At 42.1% G+C, this 18,308-nt stretch overlaps 1 protein-coding gene across 1 annotated transcript; it reads left to right on the forward strand.

The window, feature by feature from the left end:
- The first annotated feature begins 6,193 nt into the window (after nucleotides 1-6,193).
- On the forward strand, nucleotides 6,194-16,088 carry LOC137293278 (cytochrome P450 3A6-like). The gene is made up of 14 exons (XM_067823897.1): nucleotides 6,194-6,374; nucleotides 6,934-7,027; nucleotides 7,501-7,553; nucleotides 7,861-7,957; nucleotides 8,129-8,245; nucleotides 9,014-9,102; nucleotides 9,303-9,448; nucleotides 10,024-10,154; nucleotides 10,939-11,065; nucleotides 12,428-12,585; nucleotides 13,684-13,772; nucleotides 13,921-14,058; nucleotides 14,587-14,749; nucleotides 15,471-16,088. Exons 1-14 carry the CDS (start codon nucleotides 6,295-6,297, stop codon nucleotides 15,546-15,548), a joined length of 1,560 nt encoding a protein of 519 aa, XP_067679998.1. The 5' UTR covers nucleotides 6,194-6,294; the 3' UTR covers nucleotides 15,549-16,088.
- The last annotated feature ends 2,220 nt before the right edge of the window (nucleotides 16,089-18,308 follow it).

The following is an 18,308-nucleotide window of genomic DNA, read 5'->3' on the forward strand; positions in this document are numbered from 1 at the left end:
TTCTGGAAATCCTATAATTCAATGAATATTAACTGTTAAAAAGATCTGAAAGTATTGTTACATTGAAATATTTATCCCTTATGATGGAGAATTCAACAACTCATGAATCGGGGATCTCTCTGGACATCTTCAGACGTTTGACGGTTCTGTCCAAGTCCTCGGCTGCATCACAGACCAGCCATTTCGGCTTACCTTCAGTGAGCCTACCTTTCAATGATGCTTTTGCCAGTCTTCCACGTCCAGCTGCTTCGATCATGAACGATGACTCTTCACAGCAACTGTTCGCTGACAACAGTTATGGAGGGATGTTTTTGTCTTTACCTCCCACTACCCGCGCAACCTCTCAGTAACTCAGGACTGCCATCAGTTTGGTCCCCCAGTAGTGGGGCAGCAACTGTCGTCGACCGTCAACGCACATACTAACATCCTCCGTCCATGGGATGGAATCAAGACGTATAGAACTCGATTCTCATCTTCGTGTTGCTTTCCCCCTGTGCAATATATCTACTTTACCTTGTTCTGCGGTGTGACACCGCAGTACTGTCACTTGCGAGACGTGGTCATAGGCTGACAGGTCTTTATACTCCAACCAAGTGGTGATCAACACTCGTGCCCTCTCAGTGAAAAGTGAATTCCAGTGGAGAGTTCCGATCGGTGTCGCTAGACACGCCTTGAGCTCAACTGCTGCAAAGGAGAAAGGTCATTATGTGTCGTCTGGAACTGAAGGTGAACGTTAAACTGTGAACATAACTGGCCATTTCGCCTTTTACCTTAAAGTGTGATCGTGGGCAACGGTTCAAACCAGGGGACTGGCCACATTCTAGTCGCATTACCTTAAATCACTCGGGCTTTCTCATAAATGAGGCGAGGTGGGGTCTACTTGCTGAGTTCCATCCTTTTGTCTTGAACAAGAGCGCCGCTCCCTGGCAGGTTTTAACCAAGGGGTTTGGTGGAAACCAGCCGTCATAAGTAGAGGAATTATGCAGTCACTCAGGTGATTGTGCTCATTACTGGCAACGACCATCATCCCATCACCATGGTTGTCATCGTGACGTACCACATAGGGTTATCAGCCGTGGGGTTAAATATGCAGTCCGTGAGATAGGATACGTATAGAAATTTGACAATACACCGTTTACTTACAATACGTATTCAGTCTTCCGCGATGGATTCCCACCCAACCATCTCCATTTTGGCGGCCATCTTGAAACTGGCGGCCATTTGAAAATGCCCAAATGCATGATATCAATATATGTAGATTCCTTGTAAGATGAGCGTCCATTTGATACGTCACATGGGATAATTATTGACAAAATATCTGTATGTATAATCATTTTAATGATTTTGGCGGCCATCTTGAAATTTCAGCTTTCATGAAAAAATCAGCTTTCTACTACTTTTTCCAATGTTACCTACTGTTTGTGTTTGATGCTCCTAGCCTATAAAATAGGAATCCGAGATAAGGTGTTATTGCTATTAAAATAATGTAATTAATGAATAACTTGTAGTGATGTAAACTTAAATGTGTGAAAAGGAGAAGACTGCCCAACATAACTTGGTGGTTTCTGTTGATTCATTCACCATCTGAATCAGAAAGGAACAACACTGTTCATTGGCTAAAAACATTCTCTAGACCAATCACATTTAGTGTTAGATAATGGGTAGGTTCATACGTGTAAGTTATGGTTTGATTGATCATCAACTTAATTCGTCTCTAGCTACCACAGTTGTAAATCAGTTTTGAAATATTTCCCGTAGTCAGCGACAAGATCAAATGTATACCCTTGGAAAAAGTATTGGCCTACCGGGATGGCTGTAAAATACAGTTGTAGGCCCGCCATGTAACTAGCAAGCAGCGGGCAGACGCTATTTCATACACTGATTCATGTCAATATTTACAAAGTTGTTTGAAAGTGCACTTGACTTCGAAGGTGTAATGTAATGAAAGTTTGGTTTTACGCCACAGTCAGCAATATTCCAGCTATATGACAGCTGACTGGAAATAATTGAGTGTGGGCTAGACAATCCACTGATCAACAGCATGAGTATCGATCTGCGCAACTGGTGTACCATGTTGGCGAGGGTGACCGCCCGATCTTTTTTTTCACTTCTTATGACAAGCATGTTCACTTCTTACAAATTTCTAAGGAATATCAAATGTCAAATAAATTGATAATCGGAAATGTTATCATTAATCCTTCAAGGCCTGGTAACATGTCAGTATATTATGCAGTTCATTGGATATTGTTGATCATCTATTCTACAAAAATTGTTAAATATGTAAGTCGTTATCTTCACCACTGAAGACCCGTGAAGGTCCTGGGATAGAATAGGCCTTCAGCAAACCATGCTTGCCATAAAAGGTGACTATGCGTATCGTAAGAGGCAACTAACGGGATCGGGTGGTCAGACCAGCTGACTTGGTTGACACATGTCATCGGTTCCCAATTGCGCAGATCGATGCTCATGTTGTTGATCACTGGATTGTCTGGTCCAGACTGGATTATTCACAGACCGTCGCCATATTGCTGGAATATTGCTAAGTGCGACGTAAAACTAAACTCACTCACTCACTCACTCACTCACTCACCACTGAAATGGGCAATTTCGTACGCGCGTTCTCTCGCTTACACATTTTTGTTTGTGTAAATGGTCATAGGTACACGCACTGACTGCAACATCAAATTATTCCGCGCGTGCTTTACAATAGCAAAACTGTCAATAACCCACGATGAAGATTCAATACATCATGTATACGTCATTGCCTGTGCATGTTAATACTATTTGTTTGGTCTCCTTGAACGGGGTTTCTTAAAAAGTGAGTGGATTTACCACTAATGTGGCACTGCCGTTGTCAGTATCTGTACCTTGATCTGTTCGCTGTCATAGAATTTTGAGTCAAGTTTAAACGACATACTTACATGAGCGAGAGAGTTTTGTTGTGACTGAGATAGAGGCTGAGACGACGACGTCACAGTCGAGAACGAGATTAAAGACATGTTTCAGAAAAAAACACTTTCAGTTGTTTTGGTTGAAATGTGGATCCGTTAGATGCTGCCTGCCAATATTTTTTGTTTAGGTTTTTCTCAACATATCAGTCCTCCCCATGAATGTTTTCTGTTTGGAAATTGTTGCGAGTACATGACGATTGGTAAATTACCAAAAATATAGGTCCAGTTATCTAAAAAGGTGCACTTGGCCCAATACAGGTCCATTTAGTATAATACAGGTACAGTTTACCCACTATAATTCCAAATGACCCACTGTAGGTCCTTCGTTCAACTATAATTCCAAATGATCCACTTTAGATCCTGTGGTCCATCAAATGTCAAAATGATTCATTTATGAGCAAATAATCCACTATGTGTCACGCACTGAGACAATACGAAGCTGTCGTGCACAGTTGGGAAATTTAATTACAGTCAGACTACAACTACCAGACACGCCGTTCTTATTATCTGATTGTTTAGGCTGAAAAAATTAATCAGCGCCCATTCTAATTAGCACCCGTTCTTAGCTATGTACATAAGTATGCATATAGACATGGCTAGAATTACAGTCTGTCATGGTGAACTGTTGCCTAGTCCCCGTGTCCGTAACTGTCGACGGAACAGGGATTCACATCTGGATGACGTAATTAGATTGTCCGCACGAAACATTCATCGGTCAAGTCCGATTAAAACTAGACACGCAGTTAGCCAGTACATTTACCTGAAACTGAAACTAACAAAATAGGTTTAGTGTTATATCTAATGATTTTTCATAACGACTCGAAAACAAATGTAAACTACATGCATACAATCCAAAGGCCCTTATACTAGAAATAATATTTTAGAGTTAAGACCTTAGACATTAAATCAATCTATTTGCAGTCTGTGCATCGGGAGAAAATAGCCAATAACTGTTAAAATTAGCATGATCAAAATTTCAAGTATTTAGATGCTACCAGTATTTCTATAATGTGGTTGTTCAATTTCATGCATTATGTATACGATGTCGTAACACCAACGAACTGACACGATATATTAACGCACATGTAGCTGTTCTACATAGGGCGTGTGACATACTTCACACTTCGTCACATGACGACTTTGATACTTGAAACAATTTACACAATGTTTTCCTTCACTAAACGTAAATATGAGCATCATTCTCGTCATGTATGTACTGCTGCAGTTTTGATGAAAATTTAAAGGTCACATGCAACGTAAAACACAACTTTGCAGATTCTGATACCTTACCCAAACAAATCATTAAAAGTGCCAATTCCCCCCAGCGCTGGGGGAAAAAGTGGTTTCAACAGACGCATGCGCAGTGAGTAGGTATGCATGTCCGGAGTATGAGGGCGTGAGTAGTAGTCTAATCTTGGTTGTGTACACAAGTAAGTAAATAATCTGCTCGTTACATGAAAGAAAACATGTTGATTGTGATAAGCAAACTCTGTCACAGAGAAAACTCAATGTCTGATTTACTGACACCTATATGTCTGCCTATCTGTTTGTTAATGACAATATGCAATGCACAACTTCAATCATTGACCACATGCAAATTGAAATTAACACCTGCCCGGATTATAATCCATAAACGAAGAGCCGGCTTAGCATATCGACAAATAAACAAGCCAAAGAAAAGGCTTCGTTACACTTGAGTGCACACCCACCGGATTAGCTCGGTATAGCGGCAGCTTCGTTTCGAGGGAGGTAAACCCAAGTACAAAATATTGCACTTTTTATTTATAAGCTTATAATTTTGTTTATTTGTTTTTTCACAATCACCAGTGCATTTTATGTATCATGAACTGTGTTTTAATTATGTTGAGTTTTGGGTTGCATGTGACCTTATAGGAACAACCCGTTGTGTCTGCCATATTTTGATGTTCAGTGTCGGTCGCCATTGTGGAGTCATTGCCTGTGCCAGTGTAGCGCTAACGCAGTGTACGCAAGGAACCCGTCTGTATACAAAGTATGCTGACGTCTTTGTGGTGTTGTGGATGACATTTTATACCATCATGGAGCCATGGAGGACCCTGCATAAGTGGGATCATGATGTTTAAGCATCGCTGACAGTTCTGTCTATATTGGTATTGTTCTGTTTTGTTTTTGTTGTTTTTGTTTTTGGGATTGATTGATTGATTGATTGAACTGAAAACTGAGTACAACATCGACCGTACCCGGTGAAAGTAGAATTACTGGTGTGGTTAACGTGCATCGTGGTTGAAAATATGTCATGCAGTCGACCTGAACGCCGGAATTTTGATTTCTCTCCAGTTACATTTCTGTTGGATTATTCTGACCATTTTAAGTCATCTTTTATATGGTCTGTTTAATCACTGTGAACTGTGTTTCCGGAATGTTGCCTCTGTGTATATGTGACCACCTCTATCTCATTTACCTCTTCTTTTTCAATGTCCACCTTTTTCTTTGTCCAGTATTTGCTGTAATATCCAATGACAACTATATTATGGAAAACCAACTGCTATGGATAGTCAACTGTTTTATTGCAATGAGTGCGACGTTTTGGCGTAAGTTATCAAGCAAGCGGTAGTTACTGCAATAAAGGACCCGTGAAGGTCCCGGGCTAGAATAGGTCTTCAGCAACCCATGCTTGCCGTAAAAGGTGACTATGCTTGTCGCAAGACGCAACTAACGAGATCGGGTGGTCAGACACGCTGACTTGGTTGACACATGTCATCGGTTCCCAGGTGTGCAGATCGATGCTCATATTGTTGATCACTGGATTGTCTGGTCCAGACTCGATTATTTACAGACCGCCACCATATAACTGGAATATTGCTGAGTGCGCAATAAAGCAGTTTACTATCAACAGAGCTTGGTTCTTTCATCTTGACAAGTTCTAAAATGCATCTCAAAGAAGTCATCTACATCACACTGGGATCGTGCACACTTGTTTTTTACAGATCATATTCTATGTAATAACAACGCCGATAGCTGCTTACAGTGTTCGCCTGTCCTGCTGTAGATTCGATTCCCGACATGGGCACCATGAGTTAATGTGCCCTTTCGTGATATTGCTGGAGAACTGCTAAAACGAAGTATAATCATATTCATTGCCTCTTTCAACTCAGCGTAACGTTTTCTCTGTTACTGGAGACGATTAGGCAATACAGGTAAATGATCCGTTATCTATTCCCCGTTATAAAGCCCTCCCCGATATACCTTGTCGTTGGTTTCAGCTGGTTGTGAAACTCGGTGTGAGAGCGCCTGTCCTACTTTCAGTGTGTATATAAGGCCGAATGTGTCTCTAGTCTGAAGTCTGAACTCCCGCAAGGCCTGCATGGTTGAAACCATGGACGTGGTGACACTCTTACTGGCTTTGGTTGTGGTCCTCGCTTCTCTCCTACTACTGGGATACACGTGAGTACAGCTTATGTGAGAGCATGGCCACTTAGTAGACTACCTTCAATAATAAAAGACCTGTGACACGAAGTTAACGAACCTTACAAAGGAAATAGCTGGGAATACCTGAGTAATTCCTCGACCTATCGGACTGACAAGATCGTGTTTGTGTTCCAGAATCACGGACGTTAAACAACATTTCCGTGTTACATAGTAACGCCAATATGGCGTCAGAATATGCCGGTGGATGTGACAACAATGCTAACCAAGCTAAATTCTTAAGATTCAGGGAGCGGCGGGTTAGCCTTGTGGTTAAAATGGTTCGCTCATCACGTCCCCAAACCCAGGTTCCGTTCCCCTTATAAGTACTTGTGAAGTCCATTTCCGGTGTCCTCCTCGGGAATATTGCCAAAATATTGCCGCAAGCGGCATAAAACCATGCTCACTCACTAAATATTCCTCTCCTGCGTTGTGCATTGTATTACGCGTCGCCCCAACTATTTCTGTCTATCCATTACAACATCAAATACGCTGGTTCTGTCTTGAAGTGCCCATTGAAACCTGGTGGTTGTTTCAGCTACGCGACATGGACTCATGGCATGTTCCAGCAGATGGGGATCCCAGCACCTAAACCCGGGTTACTAGGCATCGTGAGCCGCTACAAGAAAGAGGTACCACTTCATAACTCGTGAAGGTCACCACAGTTAACAAAAACCTTTACTTCAATCGAAATATGACGTATGCTGAATTTGGAAGTGACTAGTGTAACGCGGATCGTAAGCTGATGACGTCACCAAGAGTAACCCATTGGTTGATACTTGTCATCGTCTCCCTATTGTGTAAATCGATGCTCATGTTGTTGATCACTGGTTTCTCTTGTTCAGACCCAGGGGTGGTGGGGTAGCCTAGTGGTTAAAGCGTTCGCTTCGCTGTAATGGTAACTACGGACACAACAAGGTCATTGCCGAATACATTCAATCAGAGACCGGCCAATTTTTCCACGTTTCATTTTATTGTTGATTGAAAGTCCGGGTTCCATTCCCTCCTGGGTACTCTTTGTAAAGCCCATTGTGACTGGAATAAAATGTTAGAAGCGAGGTAGAACCCTTCTCTCGCACACTCACTCACTCACTGTGCTCCACAGGGAATCGGCGGATGTGACCTTCAGCTCGTGAAGAAATATGGCCGCGTTGTGGGGTAAGTACTGTTAAAACTGCGTTACATATTACCATAACCAGTCTTCAAGACGTCAGGATCGAATCCCATAATTCATTCGAATATCGTTCTTGGGACAGGTCTGAGACGAGCTGCTCACTCACTCACAACAATGAAGGTGTCACGTGTCGCATTACCGCTTACTGATATTAACGTAGTTAGAACCCCACTGACGTTAAAAACCACATCCTGGACGGCTGGTGTTTGGGAAGAGTGTGGATACAAAGGGACGTAACTCTACGTCAAACTGTCCACTCCACGTGGTCACGTTTTCAAGTCCATGTTTCAGCGTGTTCCACGGCAGAATTCCATCCCTCGTCATCTCAGACCCCGCCATGATTAAGCAAATTTGCGTGAAGGACTTCTCCAACTTTGTCAACAGATCGGTAAGTTCTTTCAGATTGGGATGGTGGATGTTGAAGTGATCCAATATCTGGGTATCTGCCCTTTAAGTGAGTACATAACAACACACCGTTACATACTACGAATACATGGTGCATGTTTTAAACATACTCTTCATCATGCTGTAACGGTACTGACGTTTTGCTGGTTCCCAGACGTTTGGTCCGATGCCAAAGATCGTGATGGACTGTATCGCGGAGATCTACGACGAACACTGGAAGTTCATGCGATGTGTTCTCAGTCCCACATTCCGGACATCTAAACTGAAACAGGTACGTAAGTCCACTCAGACCGTAAATATATATGCGGATAGCTACAAGTGTCAGTATACATTGTATACAAATATTTTCCAACAGATAAATATACACAAGTCTTCTTGAGCATTCTTATATATGCAAGCAATAGCAACCGATAAAACCGATAAAGATTTCCAGTCAGATATTCTTAAAACGATGAATACATACGTGTATTTCAAGGTATATATATATATATCTGTGTGTGTATATGTATGTATGTATGTATGTATGTATATGTGTGTGTGTGTGTGTGTGTGTGTGTATATATATATATATATATATATATATATATATATATATATATATATATATGTATGTATGTATTCTTGAACAGGTCAATAGACATGAGAAAACAAGCAGGGAAACTGCACTAGTTGATGTGTGTTGTAAATGTTTCCCCACCTGGTTAGATCCATGAGAGTATGAGTAATATCACGAGTATAATATCATGTCAAACCAAGAGGTATCGGGAATCGGCGGCGGATCCAGCCATCTGTAAGGGAGACAACTTTACTCAGCCGATTAGTCCGCCACATGCATGCAAACTCATACATCCATACACGCTCATGTGCGCACGCCCACGCATACGCACCGTCGCAATACCGAGCAGTTATGACTTTATTAATTGCATTTGAAAGTATAAATATGTAAACAGACGTTTTATGACTCGTGTGGTGGAAGAGCATGTGTCCTATGAGTCCATGCGTGATGCCTTATTGAACACGCTGTGTTTGGTGTCTCCAGATGATGACGTTGATTGAGAGATGTTCCGACCTGTTGGTCAAAAACATGGATACAGAAGCAAAGAAGAAGAAAAGCGTTGACATGAGACAGTAAGACTCAGTAACATATAGCATGCCAGTATTGGTTTGGGTACTCTCGTTTGAGTACAACCTCGTGAGTAATTTACCATTTCATGAAAGTTCAAAACCTTTGTGAAATTATTATGATAACGGACTTTCTCGTTACATTTATACATATCTACCTGCTACAATATAATCATTTAGACATTTTGACGCACTTGCTGCTGCAGTTTTATGGGCTGCTACACCATGGACGTCATCGCCAACACCGGCTTTAGCATCGACCTCGACAGTCAGTCCGACCCCGACAATGTCTTCGTCACCTACTGTCGGAAGGCCTTTAAACTGACCTTTCCCATAATCTTCCTTTTGACACGTAAGTACACTTAAAGGCCACCATCTCAAAATATGAGTGCACAAGCAGGAGACGCACCTAACATTGGGTTTCCAGCTGTTTGGTGCTGATCCGATTGTAACTGTGCATGGAGCTTGGAACAACGTAAAGAGTCTTAACAGCAGTCCACAAGTTCCTGATTACTGAAGATCCTGCAGTTTGTTCATTTCCCCAAAGCTCGGACATTTGATTTGTTGATCAGGTTGCTAGGTTGCCTTTGGACATACACCCATGACATCAAAAAATGAGTTCCTTTTTTAGACCTTTCCTTCTCTGAAAGGCTTACACCGTCCTAATTACCCCTCATATGACAGAATGGCACACACGTGGTTTCCTTATAAATACGACTTGATATGTTTGGACGTGTCCCCGTCGTGCTCCTTTATTTTCCACCGTGAGCATACAGGAAGGTATGAATCACCAGTTCACCACATATATTACTTACAGACTCGGGTACCTATTGGAAGTGCCAATACGTGTTGTATTGCACACACACAGTTGCCTGTCATGAATATTAACTGACTCACCTTAAAGTTGTTCTCAAAACCAAATTTCAGTGTTGTTTCCCTTCACGAAGTCCATCTTTGGGAAGATTGACTTCCAGATTCTGGACTTCGACAAAGACAAGGCCAAGTTCCGTGAAGTGGTGAAACAGGTGATCGAGGACAGGAAGAACAATCCGGACCCGGTGAGTTACCACGAACACCTCTAACTCGAACACCTGTGACGCGAAAAACGAGAGAAGGTGCGAGGTCACAGAATTTGGTCAAAGTAACGATTTGCTGTTAAATTGCCTTGAACCACCACCAGCTCTGATCTACACGTGTATAACACTCGGATGAATTGGTCCAGAGCAGGAGTGGTCATCATTGTTCTTATACCTTTGGGGCGATCTTGGGGCGATATACGGTACGGAGGTGGGCGTTGTTCAAGGTGTTTTTCTTGCATTTTTACGGCAGACTGGGACTCCCCTGCTTCTAGACGTCCAATGGCGATGTTTCGGCCAGTAGCATTCAGTCTTGACATTTTTTATCTTTGGTCTGAAATTTCGTAATGAAATGATGAATTTGATTTGGCTTTTTACAGTCGATGCCTCTGCTCAGATGTCCGACACAATACACAGCAATCTCAATATATGATTAACGGGATTCAAACATAGGGATTTTGTCAAAATATATCGAAATGAACTCCTGAAAGTAAGCGCATGTCTAACATAATACATATAACATTATCAATATGTTTAACTGGATTCAAACATAGGGATTGTCGTAATGACGATTTCTGTCAAAATATATAGAAATATACGGCTGAAAACGCCTGTGCGTTTCTTTTTTGAAGACTGTAACATTGTTCCTGAAGGCATCATACGTCATGTAATTGAATTATATGTAATTTACAAGAGAAAGCAATATACACAGCATGAACCATACATTGCCAACCAAACTGACCCCATGAGGAACTTCTCTCCACAGCGCTACGGGGACATGCTACAGGCGATGTTGGACACCAACAAGGAAGGGACAGAAGGAGACTCGGACGACGATTCTGATGATGACGATACTGAAACAATACTTGACTTCAAGTACTACAAGAAACGAGGTATTCACTTGTTAGTTTATTAGGCCAATACTCGTGTCATTTCAGGTCAGTACCGAAAGGTTCGACAAAGAACGAAGTATTAGTGCATTCAACAAAACTCATAGCAGTGAAAGACAAATCTCTGCACGGTTGAATATCCAGGCGTTCATTTGTACGACTGGCCCATATTCTGCGTTATAACGAAACGTACATTATATATTATGGCATAAGTATATTAGAACTGTTTTGCTCTGGCGTCCAGGTATTCTTATTTATCGTATCCTACTTTCACGTGTTATTTGTCCATATCTTTTTTTAAAAAAACCCATCTTTTTAAAACCACATCTATTGCACGAAGGTAAAATGAACTCAGAGCGAACTTTCCCCGCCCAATTTTTATTATCATTATATTTAGAACTGGTCTTTTAAGTTGTTGAAATACACACATATGCTTTTACTGGAATACTTACTTTGTTCACTGCACAAAGAGTTTCAGCGTTACTTGGCTCATATTCGTTCTGTGCGGTATCAAAGTCGTAGTTACGCTATCAAGAAACGAGATGTTTGTCCAGAGAGACGAAGGGCGCAGCCCGAGACACATATTCAGCTGTCAGTCAACACCGACTCGCCCAACGTGTATCCGGACAAACCTCGAGTGATTGAGTAACTGCTTTGTATCACGTATTTTCGAAATCTGCGCGGGAAGTTTGAATTTAAAATCATTCTGTTTCACACCGTCGCGATGTCAAGTCACGAGTGGAATGACACCATAGACGACTTTTCTTTGTCACAAATAATGGACGAAGGTGAAAGTAATATAGACTGGAATCGGATGAGACAATCGAGGACAGAATTCTTTCGATAGCTGCTGAGGTTATGGAAACTCAATCAGCCGTGTTAGATGGGTTGACTCAGTTGTCAAACAGAGACGAAGGTTCAACGTTTCCTGAACTTTCAAACTGTACACGTACTGAGGTCATGAAAAAATATGATGTGTCATATGACATGAGCAGTCCAACTCATGGTAACTTTCATCTTGATTCTGACAACAAATTTGAAGTAGCGGTAAACAGGAACAAGAAACAGAGATTCGCCAGTCCAAAACATGATGACGATAGGTTGAAACTGTTTTACGTGCGTGCGAGCTGTAGGCGTGGCCTGGTAACTTGTAATGAGGCAGGCAGATAGCCGTAATATGCCTGTACCGGATGATTAGTACTAATCTGCGAACCAGTTTACACTTTAAGAATACAGTTATGATACTTTCTGTCTTGTTTTGGAACCTCAGTGGTGACTTAGCTGATTGACTGTATTCTAAGCGGAGACTTGGTTGGTTGACGGCATTCTAAGTGATGTGTTGATTGGTTCTGGAATATGTTTAAGGTCTGACGAACTACGAGATTTTCTGCAACTCTCACATCTTCCTCCTCGCCGGCTTCGAGACAACCTCCAGGGCCCTGACCTTCACCGCCTACAACCTGGCCACGCACCCCGAGATCCAGGAGAAACTGTACCAGTCGATAATCAAGCAATTAGGACATGTAAGTACATTCAGGACAGCGAAAAGGGTATAGAAACCCATATAGTATATAGTATATCTAGTAGTGTATTATGTCTAAATGGGCACTAAAGTTTTATTTTAAGTATATTGGTATCGGTATGATTCCGGGACTCGCCTGACGGGTTCCGCATCACTATGGACTGATGCCGTCTCCATGGACTGATAAGATCACTATCTACTGATACCATCACTGTGGACTGATACCATCAAAATGGACCGATATCGATGCCATGGACTGATACCATAAAGATGGACTGATACCGACGCCATGGACTGATACCGACGCCATGGACTGATACTATCACCAAGGACTGCTACCATCAATATGGACTGTTACCATCACCACTGACTGGACTTATCACCAAGGACAGTTGCCATCAAAATGGAATGATTCTATCACCTGGACTGATATCATCAAAATGAATTGATATCATCACCATGGACTGATATGTATCCATCACCATTTACTGTTACCATCACCACAGACCGATACCATCACCATGGACTGATACTGTACGTAAAGTGACCAAACACCATCTCGGAAGGTTTTGTGTCAGACTATACACAGGTGACACTTAACTGTGTTGATTGGGTGGTCTGTCATCTTGGGGTACAGATTCCTGACAGTACAATAGACCAGAGTGAGTGAGTGAGGAATCTGAATCTTAGAGTGAGTAAGTGCGTTTTACGCCGCACTCAACAATATTCCAGCTATATGGCGGCGGTCTGTAAATAATCGAGTCTGGACCAGACAATCCAGTAATCAACAACTTCAGCATCGATCTGCACAATTGGGAACCCATGACATGTGTCAACCAAGTCAGCGAGTCTGACCACCCGATCCCGTAAGTCACCTTTTACGACAAGCACAGTCGACTTTTTTGGCAAACATGGGTTGTTGAAGGCCTTTTCTATCCCGGGACCTTCAGGGATCTAACGGACCAGAACATATTACACTTCAAGAAAGCAAGCGGCACAAACTGACATCGACTTTTCCTGCTTTTTCTGATTGTCGTGTCCAACAGGAGATTAAAACGGTGAATGCCAGCTCTGGTTCCATGTGTATGTTTCTGTACAGAGGAAGCCCACGTACGCCGAGGTGACGAAGATGCAGTACCTGGAGAACGTGTTCATGGAAACTCTGAGACTGTATCCCCCGGCAACCAGGTGAGTAGAGATCCTTGCGACATCCATGTCTCTAAAGACCCATCATGAATCACAGAGCACCTATTCTGACTTTGTATCGACCATTGCAATGTAACCATCTATTCAGTGGCCGTCAAACTGTCACAGACTGAAGCCTGATCTCTTTCAGGAACACCCGAGTTGCAGCCAAGAGCACCACCATCAACGGCTATAACATCCCCGCCGGCATGCCAGTCATCATCCCCGTCTACGCAATTCATCATGATCCCGAGTTCTGGGCCGAACCAGAAAAATTCGACCCTGACAGGTATGCGATTGGTCAAGACACTATTATATATCTACACCCAAAAGTGTCCCCCTTCGATGCATCCATTACCTAATTAATCCCTATATCCATCTCTGTCATATCATATTTCTCCCCAATCTGATCATCCCTCCTCCTCTGCCGCCTTTATACTGATACCATACATAGCTTGCTGTAGATCACCTCGCTGATTGTAAGCATGTGCTGGTGTATCTGACGACAACATGGTTGATGAAAGTGACAATATATTACAATGCTGAGACGTACAAATATGGTGTCTATTTCTAAGTGACCCACATGACAACCAAACACTTTTCTGTTCTTGCGGAAGAACGACTGTTCTACTCTTCAGTACCGAGATTACCGAGTTCCTGTTATGTTGCACGGAAGACGAGTCGTTCCAAGCGTGCGATTTAAACTTTATCAAACTTTGAGCATTATTTTCTGATATAACTATATATCACCACTGCATATGACGTGTATAAGCAATAATGAAGTCTGCTAATTGTATGGGTTATTTGGCTGTTCCAGGTTCCTCCCCGAGAACAAACACGAGTTGCACGAGTACATGTGGATGCCGTTTGGCGTTGGGCCCCGAAACTGTATGGGAATGAGGCTGGCCCTGTTGGAGGCCAAGATGGCGATAGTGGCTTTGGTGCAGAACTTCCGGTTTGTTGTAACTCCGGAGACAATAGTAAGTTGTTCAACCTTTAGTTGATATTATTTCCATATCCATTTCCCCACTAAGGGAACTACACATCAAATATCTATCGCGGAGGCCAACTACATTACGAAAATGTTATGAAACGTGACGAGATATTTTCCTTGACAAATTTATCCTTTGTTATCATTTGCACGGTACTATGCGCCATCGTCTTCAGTGTTACGAGCAGACGCATTAATCACTAGGTTCCCCTCACCGTTGCGCCTCTGGTTTAATATGCGTCTTTGTTAACATGAAAATAACCGATCACGTTGTATATCAAGAGCCAAGGGACAAGGGATTTTTTTATCCCCCGCAACGCGATGTCGGGGGTATTAAAATGCACCCTTCCGTCCGTCAGTCCGTGCACATATATTTTTTCCGGAGCAGAACTCTTCAATATTTCTTCACCAAACTTGACACATGGATTGGTCAAGTGGGGTACTCGTGCCTTTTGATAGTTTTGGAATTCTGAATAAAATACTTTTGGCGTTTCCATGGCAACAAGTGTGACTTAGACTGAAATTGGAGGTAATGCGGGGGATATAATGACCGTCTCTTCTTGTTTTTTTTTCTTCTTTTTCTTTTCTTTTATTTTCGTGTGACAGAAAGGGTCATCAAGTAATAATTAACCCTTAAGTATTTGTTGTCCACAATATTTTATGGAATTCCTTGTGTTTCCAAATTGTATTTTCGATTGAACTGTTTTCAGGCACCGGAAGAGCTACAAAATGGACGTTTCATTAGACCCGAAACTCGTGTGTTTGTCGGCGTTGAACGACGTGAATAGAGCAGAACACAGCTGGGATCTTCATCTGAACTGCTAACCGTTCAAAGGAATAGGGGCTATGATTGTGGAAGTGTTGTGACAGATGGTGCTAGTAGGAATGAAAGAAGCTCAGACCGGTCCAGTGATTGCCGCAGAGTGGAGCTGTAGATGAGGTCTGAACTGCTGGTTGACCTTGTGATGGTTAGGACCTGTGTGGTCGGCTGGCCATAAACCACCAAGTCAAAAAGCTAATTGCTGCTGAAGGCATACTAAAAAATAACTAAACACAATAACAACAGACAATCTTATTGCCCGAGCGAGAACGAGTTATTACTCGCCCGTGGAAGATGTTTCAGTGTGATATTTCCTTATCCATATGGTGAAACATAAGCAGTGTCATATATATCATATGTACACATGTGCACATATCACGTTTCCCTAGCAAGGTTTGTTTGTGTAATTCGTCGCCTGTGACGTCATTAAACAAGGCGTTGTTAGTGGTAGTTCCATCGACATAATTAATGTTGTAGACTGTTTGCATTAAATACGACTCTTCACCGATATCGTCATATGTTGTGTGGTGTCAAATCTTGAATGGTTAGACTTTTAGCAACTTTTAGATGATGGCCATACTTTTAGGTTCAGGGCCATATTATATATGTCATTTTTAAAAACCTTTCACTATCAACAGAAATATTTTCCTCGAACAATAAATAGCGCCTCGACCAAATTTTATACAACAGTAATTTAACAACTGTAGAATTAGTAGCAGACGATCAGTCATCGTCGGTATCGCTGTCGACTACGTTTGCATCGTCGGATACGTTAGTACCGTTTCCCTTCGTCGTGTATAACTTTAACATGAACAGGCGCGTGAAAGTTTGCTCCCGTCAAAATATTTCCATGGAAGCATCGACAAACTTTGACTGCATGGAATCAAACCAGTATCATCAACCTTGATAGGCCCAGTCTACGTAAACTTCGTCCTTTCGTTACACTCCACTACTGAGTCTAACATAACCTTATGGGAGGTCGCGTCAGGTAACCTTTGAGACTGACCAATCAGAATACAGTGAAAGTGGACATTCGCACATGCCTTTTGAAATTTTGATGTCGAAAAGGTTCGTACCCGAACGATTCCGAATGCTATATAGCGTACGCTCGCTTCCGGGTGATGCACACGGCGTACGTACAACCATGACAACGGTGAGCAAACAGTCGCTGAAAAAAATGTGTTTGGCAATATTCAAGGATGTCATCTTGCGGAAATATTAGGTAATGGTGACCATGTCAACAAAAACGTACATACTGCAAAACGTATATACTGCAGGTGAAATAACTGTGTTATATGCGGATGTTTGTGGAGAGATCTGTGTCAATAACCTGAATATTTTGTAAGTCACTCCGATTCCTAAGTAGTAGCCGTTGTCTGACTGGTTAGATCTATTTAACCGTCTCCCGTTTGATTGGACGGTCATGGGTCATGAGCCTGACGCGACCTAGGGTTTGTTAGACTCAGTGGTGGAGTGTAACGAATGACACTGAGACTAAGTTTACTTAGACTGTGATAGACCACTCAATAACTTCCACGATAGGTTCGGAATCGAAACACTTCATACTCTGCAAAGTACTTACTCTCTTCAGATTCGTCAATAATACTTAGGTGGGGAGGTAGGTCTATATCGGAAACAAGCTTTTTGGGCATTTCTTGATGCTGGTCAAAGGACGCACTGCTATATGCATTGATGCTTTTCTTTTCATGATTTGATTTTCATGATGGATTTATAACAGATGACGTCATTGTATTGTGTTCCATGACGTCTCAAACAAAGCTGCGAGGTCAAATATCGGTTATTTTCCCCGCAGGGAGCAGTGAAGACATGGGTTATCTTGCCCAACGATTTCGCCAATATCACGGTAGCAATAAAAAATAATAATGATACAAAATGCATATTCGGGGAAATTATTACTGTATTAAGTGATAAAAAGAGTTACAACGTTCTCATGAGAGCACACAATGTAACCAATTGCATAACATTCAGTTTGCGGGTCACCAATGCCAATATGTATATGGCATTGTAATAAACTAAGGTGAAGTTTGCGACTTAACTACAGTGAGCGCTCTTTTGAAATCAAGATGTCCACCCATTCATGTCTTCGTCAAATACCCGTTAAGGTCCCGGGGTAGAATAGGCCTTCAGCAACCCATGCTTGCCATAAAAGGCGACTATGCTTGTCGTAAGAGGCGACTAACGGGTGGTCAGCCTCGCCGACTTGGTTGACACATGCCATCGGTTCCCGATGGCGCAGATCGATGCTCATGTTGTTGATCACTGGATTGTCTGATCCAGATTCGATAATTTACAGACCGCCGCCATATAGGTGTAATATTGCTGAGTGCGGCGTAAAACTAAACTCACTCACTCACTCTTCGTCAAGCAAACATCCCTTATCATGATAGAAATACATGTATATTTATGTCCAGCGAACGAAAGAAAATCAAGATGTCCACCCATTCATGTCTTCGTCAGGCAAAAATCCCTTATCATGATAGAAATACATTTATGTCCACAGTCATTATACAAAGTCGTTTCAATGCGTACTTGACAGGGAACGTGTAATGTAATGAAAGAGTTTAGTCTTACGCTGCAGCAGTATTACAGCCATGTGCCGGCGGTCTGTAAATAATCGAGTCTGGACCAGACAATCCAGTGATCAACATCATGAGCATCGACCTACGCAACTGGCATACAGTGACCAATTCTCACCTACATCGAACGT

This window comes from Haliotis asinina, chromosome 1 (genome assembly GCF_037392515.1).
Source record: "Haliotis asinina isolate JCU_RB_2024 chromosome 1, JCU_Hal_asi_v2, whole genome shotgun sequence".
Classification (NCBI taxonomy): domain Eukaryota; kingdom Metazoa; phylum Mollusca; class Gastropoda; order Lepetellida; family Haliotidae; genus Haliotis; species Haliotis asinina.

Coding starts and splice junctions, on each gene's coding strand:
- LOC137293278 (XM_067823897.1), top strand. CDS start 6,295: ATGGTTGAAACCATGGACGTGGTGACACTCTTACTGGCTTTGGTTGTG. Junction 11,066..12,427: donor CAAGTACTACAAGAAACGAG/GTATTCACTTGT, acceptor AATATGTTTAAG/GTCTGACGAACTACGAGATT. Junction 12,586..13,683: donor TAATCAAGCAATTAGGACAT/GTAAGTACATTC, acceptor GTTTCTGTACAG/AGGAAGCCCACGTACGCCGA.